This window comes from Oryzias melastigma, unplaced genomic scaffold (genome assembly GCF_002922805.2).
Source record: "Oryzias melastigma strain HK-1 unplaced genomic scaffold, ASM292280v2 sc01531, whole genome shotgun sequence".
Classification (NCBI taxonomy): Eukaryota; Metazoa; Chordata; class Actinopteri; order Beloniformes; family Adrianichthyidae; genus Oryzias; species Oryzias melastigma.
Window position 1 is genome coordinate 1 of NW_023418113.1, and position 10287 is coordinate 10287.

Sequence of the window (10287 nt, forward strand, 5' to 3'; positions counted from 1 at the left end):
CGGTCTTAAAGCTGTGTCGTTCCTGGAGCGTGGTGTTAAATCAATAAACAGCTTTAATCCTTATAGGCATGTTTTAATGTCTTTCCCCAAACACAAGAAATATCTAGAAAAGTCTGGACTAAACATATTTCCATAGTTTATCTCTCATTCATTTCATCCTGCATGGATCTGGAGTTGTTTTAGTCTGAAGCCTCCCAATCCTTAACATTCAGACTATTGGGTCTTAATAGGTCTGATGGGAGAATCCTCACTGCAGGTTTTGTTTTTAATTACGTCTAAAGAGCCTCAAATCATGTTGATGAATGGGTGGACTAAAAATGTTGGAATTAGGTGATTTTTTTCAGTTTTAAGAAGGAAGTTATTCTTTTTACAACATATAGAGCATCACTGTACAGAAGCACGGTAAAGAACCATGGAATGCTCATATATATTCAATCTGTCTCATAAAAATCCCAGAGTTTATCCAGCATTCACATGGAATGATGTGCTTTCATAGCCACAACAAGACTATACATGACAGAGAGGGAGTGTGAGGGTCATGTTAGGATATGTCTCGGTCCTGTGAGCATTACTCTACTGTGCTGCATGCTAACGCAAGTTCCAGAAATGTAAAGTAAACCTTTTGGATTTTGTGTTTTCCAGGGCCAAACCCCCCCCTCAACACCTCGCTGCCTTCACCTGGTGCCTGGCCCTACAGTGCCTCTGACAGCTCCCTGAGCAATGCACACAGCACAGGTATTTCCTTTTTCCAGCTCTACTTCTGAATCCTCCTCCGTTCCATTAATAGAGGACACATCATTTATTTCAATTGAAAAGATTAAAATCTGTTTCAATATTCTGATTTCTCCGGCATTTTTCAAATATTTTTTTCCGTCTCTCTTTCTCCCCACATCTGCTTCAGGAAAGTACTCTGAGTACAAGCCCAGCTGGCCTCCAGAGCCCATCGGACAAAATAAATTATGGAAGACTAATCGCAACAGCTCGCAGCTGCCACGCCCTCCTCCTGGCCTTACCAATCAGAAGCAGGCCTCACCATCACCGTGGGGAACTGGAGTTCCACGGTTGGCCAGGAGCTGGGGAGGGGGCGGGATCAATCAAGAGTCAAGATTTGGGCCAGGTATTTATTTTATTTCTGAATGAAATGGTGAAATATATTGTCAGTTTAGCTTTTTATATAATAATCATCATCACATGAGGATTTGTAAAGCTTTCATGTAAATGTTTATAATTGTACTTTCTGCTGTTTCCTCGTAGGCTCAGCTTGGAGTGATGGTACTTCCTCTAGAAGCAGCTGCTGGTTACTGCTGAGCAACCTGACTCCTCAAGTAAGAAATTACTGAACAACATCAACAATTATTTGTACATTTTGGATCAAAATTTGTCAAAAATAAATTTTTAAAAAGTTAGGTAAATATCAACTTACATCCAGGCTTCAGGCTCCAGGGCTCCCCCTGGTGGTGACAGATGGCAAAGAAGCTAAAACACGAAAAATGTAAAATATTGTCACTATTATAAGAGTTACTGGTCTAAATCTGGGTCAAGAATAAGTCTTAAGATGTGTAAGATCATTACAAACAGGTCAGAAGAAATTTACATTTTGTCCAGTCAAACATAAAACAAAAAACGTCCAACTTCCTTTAGGACTAAACTGTATATTAAACGTATACATTTAAAAAAAATCAGACTCAGATTTGTTTAATGGTACCCTAATTTTTCCCTGAATGAGTAATTATTGATAAAAGGTTGGTAGTAAAATAGTGAACCTGAACAGTTTTTTCTTAACATTAATTTATATAAGATTGCCCTAAGTGAGCGTTCATAAAAAATACAAAAAATAAAAAAGCCTGTGGCTGTTCTTTATTGTTCTGAACTGTGCAGGTCTGAAGTGCTTATCAGGTTGTAGGAAGGTTTTCCAATTAGAAAACATTTTAGCTGCATTTTGATTGGATTCTATGAGCACTTTTTTATTCACCAGAAAACATTAAAGGTGTAATCGACTCTTTTTATCTTTGCCATTTTGCTGGCTTTACTGACCCAGCTGTGGCCAGCAGTCACAGGAGTATCTAGAAAACGTCAAAAGTGCCAATGAAATCAAGTTTGTGTTTACAAGTATTTAGTTTCAAAGAATAATGAGGATGTGTTTGCTAAAATATAAAGGCTGACATGAGATTCTGAGGATTCAAAATATATTGTTTTAACCACAGTGGATAATAAAGCTTATTGGTTGAGGTTCTTCCTGACTTTTGATACCAACTCTGAGACAGGAGGCAGAGCTGAAGATGTTACGTTTCTATTTGTGAGTGAAGAGGATTGATGGATCAGAAATGAATCCTTCAGAGGAACAGATCAAGATAGATGTTTTCTAGATGAATGCATATTAAAGCTGGTTTGAACACATTTAGAGGAGGATCAGTGATGATGCTGAGGTTGGAGCTTCTTGGAAAGGCAGATGGAGGAGGGCCAAAGAGGAGGTTCTTGGATGTAGTAAAGGATGACACGAGGATGTTGGTGTGAGTGAGGAGGATGCAGAGGAGAGAGTTAGATGGAGGCAAATGATTCACTGTGGTGATGACCCCTGAAAAGAGCAGCTGAAAGATGAAATGGAAGATGCTGAGTGTTTATTTGACATGATTGGGTTTTTAGAAATTTTTGATATGGTTTGGTATTTATTTATTTATTTTACAAGTGATGAAGTTTCCCTCCATGCATTTGTTTTTTTGCTTGAGTTTTTGTCTCACAGAAGAGTAAATGTGGAATTTGTGGGTTCTTTTATTTTGCATCAAATGGGATAAAATGAGGTTAAAGTGTGAAGAAGCACCAAAACATGCAAGCTGCCTTTACTGTGTTTAAATTCTGCAATTCATGCTTAAAATTAATATACTTTTGGATAAGTTTTAACACCTATCTAACCATAAAGCCAGGCTCCTTCCTGCCACTTTGGGTAGCTGTTTTATAGGATCAGACTTGGAGTTGGGACTAACCCCCTGCTTGAGGGTGCTTTAGTGTTTTCAGATAAAGGATTAATAAAAAGTCTACATTTTAAACAGGTCTGTCAGTCGTTTACTATTTCAAAACCACTTTTTGTCTCGGCTCCAAGTTTTTTTGCTGCTTCAGCACATGATTTTACAGAACATGTAAGAGCATAAAGCTGGAGCAGACGTATGTTCAGAGGGCCTGTGTGCTCACTTATCTGTGTTCTGCTTAAGCCTGTCTTACGCAAATCAACATAACAATGCATAACCCAGCTATAATTGGATTGTGAGGACGGATGAGCCATTAAGTAAGTTATCTAATTAATCCATGGAGATGAAATGCTCCTCAGGTGTTTTTATCATGTGGCATGCAGAAGCCATCGGCACAAATGTATCTTGTTGGCAAAGTTTAGAAATTAAAAATTATATTTTCCTGTTTTAGTGCGTGTATATTTGATCTAAACCAGATTGATGTCCAATTATTGTTGTTTTGTTGCAAATGTTTACTTTGGAATTGGGACATTTAATTTACTGATTTCCTCTTCAGATCGACGGCTCAACATTGCGGACGATCTGTATGCAGCACGGCCCCTTACTCACCTTCCACCTGGGCCTCACGCAGGGCAGCGCTCTGATTCGCTACAGCACCCGGCAGGAAGCAGAGAAGGCCCAGGGTGCACTGCACATGTAGGTTCATCAGTGTCTCTGCTGACACATGAATGGAGACTCATTGTGAGAATCTAAGGAGTTTGTTTTCCCCTCTCCCTCACAGGTGTGTTCTGGGCAACACCACAATCCTGGCAGAGTTTGTGAGTGAAGAGGAAGTCGCGCACTATTTTGCACATTCCCAGGCTGGAGGGGCAGAAGGGGCCAGCTCAGGTGGAGCAGCAGGCGGAGGGGCGCCTGGTTCTACTGGAACAGGCACGACTGTGGCCAGCAGTGGCGGCAGCTCCCCTGGGAGTGAGCGGGCAGCGGTGGGCACGTCTTCTGGAGGGAATGGAAACGGCGGCGGCGGGGAAGAAGGTGGCGCTTCGGTTCTCGGTGGCGTGAGATCCTCCGGCGCTGCCTGGCAGAGCCTCGATGGTACAGGCACTTCTTCAGAAACCCCCGCAGCTCAAGGACCTGGACTGGGGATATTTTCTCAGTGGAGCACCAACGGAGCTGGAGAAGGGGCAGTTGTTGGGGGAGTGGACGCTGGGAGGTCCGGGCTATGGGGGGGCATGACCGCAGGATACCCAAGCAGCAGTCTGTGGGGGGCACCACAAATGGAGGAGAGACACCAAATGGACAGCCCTGCTGGATTGTTGCCTGGCAACCTGCTGGGGGGAGGAGCTGATTCCATATGATGAGCCCTCTGTTTGTGGGTTTGGACACACATATGGTATACACTGGGATAAATATGTACTTAATATGGCACACACACCCTTACATGGTATGCATATTAATGTACTACATACATAAACCTGCATACGTAAAAGTAGTATGCATAGTACATAATGCAGAAATGTGAGACTTGCTTACACACATTCTCATGGCCAGACTTAAGCTATTATAAAAAATAAATAAATGCAGGGACTGTTAGACGTGTATACAGCCTTTTTCCACAGATGAAGATTTCAACTGCTTAGACTTGAAACCTAAAAAAGAATGAAAAGTCGGTCTCAAAGACTGGACTGGATTGCAGTGTGCTTAGTAAATAGGGGGCTTTGTAACAGATTTACATAGACATGCACACACCAAATACAGAGAAGCCTTCAGACAGACAGGCACTGTAAACAGCATTACCTTCATCGTAAAATAATTTCAAACTATGTGATGTGAGGTTTAAAGTGCAGTTTGTATTCACATCCCCTTAAAGATGGAGATCGAATTCAGACACATGCAAACAGCTCTGATTGACAGCAGAACTGTATCTTACTGTGTATGTTGTTTTTTTCTGTTTGTATGATTTTACTTTTTGAACAGTACAAATATTGAAAAATGTCATTGTTCTGTTTTCAAGATGCTGACCTCCTACTGTTGTATCTCACGCACTCTTTCTCTGTTGTTCTCTCTTGAACATGTTTGTTACTGTTGCAGTGATATTTGTTAAATTGCTGGCAGTTTCAGGCTAAATGCATTTCTCCACGTGTCGATACTGTGCGCAGTATCATACACACTATACGAGTATGAGTGAGACTGAGACCAAGTAAGTGGATTAAACCACCGCATTTGTTGTGCGTACGCGTGTGCGAGTGTGAGGACAGTGTGTGTGCATGTTAATGCCTGTCATAATGTGGGCAAGGCTGCTTACTATACAGAAGGTCTATACAAAATATTTTGAGTGCATTTGGTATACTGCTGACTGTGTGTTCAGAAATATTGGCACTAATGCTTTTTTTTTCTTCTCATTTGAAGTTTTGTTTGTTTTTTAAGGAGATGTCTTTTTTTTATTGTCTGACCTGCAATAATAAAAAAAACATTTTAATGACACAAAGAGCTGAAGGTATATGCGTTTTAGAAAATGGACATGCCAAATCTTATCAACTGTGTGGAGTGGGAGGAACGGGTGGGGGGTTCGTTTACAGAGTAAGCGTTACGTACGTTTTTAATGTTCTGTTGTTGTGTATTCATTTTAAATTAAGACAGGCTTTAACACTCCTGTTCAGTGTTTTCGTTTTGAGATTTTACAAAGGAAAAATTTATTTAAACATTGAGAACAAGATTAATAAAGAAGAAAGTTTTGGCTTCTAACTGTGTCTTTGTTATTTTATATACATGCAAAAAAAATGAAAGCATTTCATTAACTGCAAGTTTTTCCACTTGAGAAAATTAGTTTTGTCTGTAGTGTTCTTCGTAGATACACCTTAACTGTGAGAGACGAAATGTAAAAAAAGAATACAGGAAATCACATTGTATGAATTTTGCAGCATTGATTTGTTCTCTAAGTATTCAGTTTACCTCCATTCTATATAATTTAACCCTGGTTGACAACGACAGACCAAACATAGGTTTGTCCCATTCCTAGATGCAGAGATGAACATTGAATTTCAACTCCCTCCACTGATTCTCTGCTGGACGTACATTCAGACCACTCCAGAAGATTGAATTTCTTTGTTGCCTTGGTGATCCTTCTTGAGATCATCGTCACGCTTGAAGATCCAGCCATGTTTCATCATCAATGCTCTCACTGATGGAAGTAGATTATCACACCATTCATTGCCCCATTCATTATGTCCTTCATATGGATAAGTCGCCCATTTCCCTCTGCAGAAAAACAGTCCCAAAGCATGATGTTTCCACCCCCATGCTTCACGGTGGGTATAGTGTTTCTGGGATACAATTCAGCATTCTTCTCCCTCCAAACATGGTTTAATACCAAAGAGTTCAATTTTTGTCTTATCTGACCACATAACAGTCTCTCAGTCCTCCTCTGGGTCATCCAGATAGTCTCTGGAGAACTTTGGACGGGTCTGAACATGTGTTTAAACAGGTGGACCTTTGGAGCTCTTCAGGATGTAGTTATGGGCGGTTTCCTCACCGTTCAAGATCATTTGTACCCACCAGGTGAGATATTTCATGAAGCTCCAGGTGAAGGGATCTTGATAGTCATCTTGCATTTCTTCCATTTTCCAATAATTGCCTCAACAGTTGATCCTTTCTCATCAAGCTGCTTTTTTATTGTAGATTTGTTCATCTCAGCCTTGTTCAGGTCTGTCTTACCCCTGGTGTCCTTTGACAGCTCTTTGGTCTTGGTGGAGAGGTTGTTTAAGGATGTGGACAGCTGTCTTAAATAGTTTAAACGGGTGCCTTTAAATCAGGTGACTGTGGAGGACAGAGGAGCTTCTTGAAGAAGTTATAGGTCTGTGAGGAACAGAATTCTTGCTTGTTTGTAGAAGATAAATATTTCTTTTCTGCACCATTACACAAATGCTTAATGATTACACAAGTGATTTCCTGTATTATTTGTGACATTCAGTCTTGAATAGATGAATATTACAGACCTGCAACTTTTTTTGTTTTTGTTTTTTTGTTTTGTTGGTTAGACAATGACGAAAAAGTAAGAAATGTCCTTTTCCTGCACTTTGTGGAAAACTATTATCTAAATAAATAAAATGGTTCTGGCAGCCATTACAAATTATATAGCAACTTCATTATTTCTATATATTTAATTTATTTTAATCATGTATTTTAGTTTCAATTTTAAAAGTATTCTTTTTTAAGAGAAGCCAGCCTGAAAAGGAATATTAAAAAAAAAATAGGCTGGTTTTGAATATAATTAAGTCTTTTTTTCTAAATAACATCATATATGAAAGCTTTAAAGTAAAATATAAAATAAATAAAATTTTAATTTGTGTCATAATATAAATGTTTTGTTGGGATATTTTTTAATAATGAACCGTTCCTTTTTTAATTCACGGTTCTGTGACGTGAGGAGAGGAGGGGGTGACGTCACCGACGTTGTCAACACGCACGTTGTTAAGTAACGAGAGGGGGAGGCAGTCTGGAGTACAGAACGGCCGTGTGTGCGAGCGCAGCTTCTCAGGGACTATCAACAGGGAGCGCAACCGACGACTGAGCGTAGGGCTTGGGGTATGAGAGCTGCCAGAATCCGCTCTCATCCTCCTCTGGTCGGGCTTGTGTCCGACTGACAACCATCGGATCAGAAACTCCACTTCATCAGCTGTCGGACGAACCCGGTATCGGGTGAGTGTTGGGTCGGGGAAGCGGAGAAACCAAGGGGGAAAAAGGGAGCCGAGCCGACCGAATCGCAGTCTTCTGTTCACGGCTTACAGGATGTAGGGGGAGGGGGCGAGTAGTACGAATGGCTATGTGGACTGGCTAGTTCTCTGTGTATAAGGGTGCGGTTGTAAATATTATACAAAATGTAGTGAAAAAATATTTTATTGACGTTTAATTTTATTTGACATTAAAATATAATGCCTTTTGTTGTGTTCGGTTCGATTAGCACTAGCTTAATCGTAGCGGTCCGACGACTACTACCTATCAACATACTATAAAAAACACTCCGCAGCATCCATTAAATGCTTTTTTTTTTAATTATTCAATATTTTAATTTTCACTCAAACATTTAAAGCACGAGTGTTTCCTTTAAATGTCACAAAGCTACATATTTACGAGTAACCGAGCATAGGATGTGGGTTTAAATTCGTGTGTGTGATTTGGAAACAGGCGTGCGTGACGTGACGTTTGCTCCGTTTGTCTGTTATTGCGAAATTGGTTTCTTGACATTTCTTTTTTCCTGTTTGCAAAGAGGACAGTTCCCGTCCACGTAACCTAAGATAGTCAGACAGTCTCGGGTTCTCAGGGACGGAGCGCACTACTTTGTTGCGTGGAAGTTTGGACCATCATGTACCACCACCCGTTCTGGGACACCATGTCTCCACATTGCCCGTTAAGTCTCCCCCTGACCAGCAGATGTGTTCTGTCCCATCTTGACCAATCCACTCTCAGGGAGACGATTACTACTCTAATGGCACATGTTGTTTTTCCAGTGCAGGGTGACGAGCTAATTCCAAGGGCTTGACAATACTCAGGCCACCTTGGAAACTTTAAACCGAGGAGTTGCTCCTAGCAGAGTTTCATCCCACAGAAGTATTTTATGTTGTTGTTCTGTGTTGTTCCATTAATCAGAAGCTCTGCGGTTCTTGTTGGCCTCTAAAGTCTGGTGCTTGGCTGGCTGCAGGACCTAGGGTACCCTCTCAACCCTAACCCTTTCTTAACCCTGATCCATCTGGCTCCATGACATAGCAAGCTGTCCTTATAGGCCACAGTTCGTTCTGGATTTAGGACTTTAATTTGACATTTAAGACCTACTTGAATGGAAATTGTGTTTTTTAGCATGTTCTTGTGGAATCTTTCTCATGATGGAGGACATGTATATAGAAATTAATCTTATAATTCCATTTTCAATGCAAATTATTGTGGAATAGGAGCAAATGCTAAAAAGCTTGTAACATAGAAGCTACGACAACCCACAAGCTCCATTCCGATGCATCTGCTTGTTCTTCATTTTCTTCATCCGGGCTTGGCATCTGGTTCAAAACTCTATGGCTGGATAGCTCTAACATTACTCACTATATATGCTGTGTGTATATAGAGTGTGTAAAGAAAGGGATGATGGGAAACGAGGGCAGGCTCTCTACATGCCAACAGTCCCACCCACAACTTAGAGGCAAATTTCTGATGAACTCCTGCCACTACAGAAACTATGTCTTAGGAAACGACACTTTTTTTAAAAAAGTTGACTAAAAATGGCATAATTGTAACTAAGAGAGCTCTGGGAATGCTTGAGAAATGGATTATGATCGGAGTAGAACTTTAAAAGCAATCACAAAAAGGTTAGTTAAAAAAAAAAGTCAGTCCTGTTTTTTTTCTTTTTCTCACTGCTTATAATTAAGCAGTCCGCTATGAGCTAATATTTAAGTCACCAGCAGATTCTTGGTGGGAGATGATCAAACTGATGTGTGGTTCCTTTAGTTGTTGTGAGAGTCTCATTCTGAGATCTGGTAAAACATTTGTACCCATAAGAGGATGTTGGTTGAGGTCTTTTTTTCTTTTTTTTNTGTCTTAGGAAACGACACTTTTTTTAAAAAAGTTGACTAAAAATGACATAATTGTAACTAAGAGAGCTCTGAGAATGCTTGAGAAATTGATTATGATCGGAGTAGAACTTTAAAAGCAGTCACAAAAAGGTTAGTTTGTTTAAAAAAAAAAAGGCAGTGCTCTGTTTTTTTTTTGTTTTGTTTTTGTTTTTTTCTTCTTGCTGCTTATAATTAAGCAGTCCGCTATGAGCTAATATTTAAGTCACCAGCTGATTCTTGGTGGGAGATGATCAAACTGATGTCTGGTTGCTTAAGTTGTTGTGAGAGTCTCATTCTGAGATCTGGTAAAACATTTGTACCCATAAGAGGATGTTGGTTGAGGTCTTTTTTTTCTTTCTTTCTTTTTAAAGGGAAACCAAGAAGCTTGTAGAGTACATGCCTTAGTCGTACTTATCTTGCTAGTATTTTAGTTAGGAGCTGCTGGGTTTCATTATGCCTTAAAGAAGACCCTGTTGTTTTCGTCATAGCCTTACTGAATTATATTTGACAATGTTTCTTAGAAATGCGACTCTGCATCAGTGCATTGTCTGCAGCTTTTTTTGTTTCTCTGAAAGTTCATTGCACACAATTGTGCATGTGTGTGTGTGTGTGTGTCTGGGCCTTGCCATGGATGGAGCCCGCCACCGTTCTGTTTGTGCTCATGCTTTCCATTCTGTGGCAGTGCCAGCACAAAGCAGCAGAGAGCTTAGCCTTGCTCTTGCAGTGGCTGC

General features: G+C 40.3%; 1 protein-coding gene across 1 annotated transcript; it reads left to right on the plus strand.

Moving 5' to 3' along the window:
• Positions 1 to 667: 667 nt before the first annotated feature.
• Positions 668 to 5705, plus strand: LOC112138245 (trinucleotide repeat-containing gene 6B protein; the record flags this gene model as incomplete). The annotated part of the gene is given in 5 exon segments (XM_024260810.1): positions 668 to 735; positions 902 to 1117; positions 1255 to 1325; positions 3520 to 3659; positions 3745 to 5705. Coding segments are annotated over 5 exon segments (1069 nt in total), but the record flags the coding sequence as incomplete, so codon positions are not given.
• Between the last annotated feature and the right edge of the window lie 4582 nt (positions 5706 to 10287).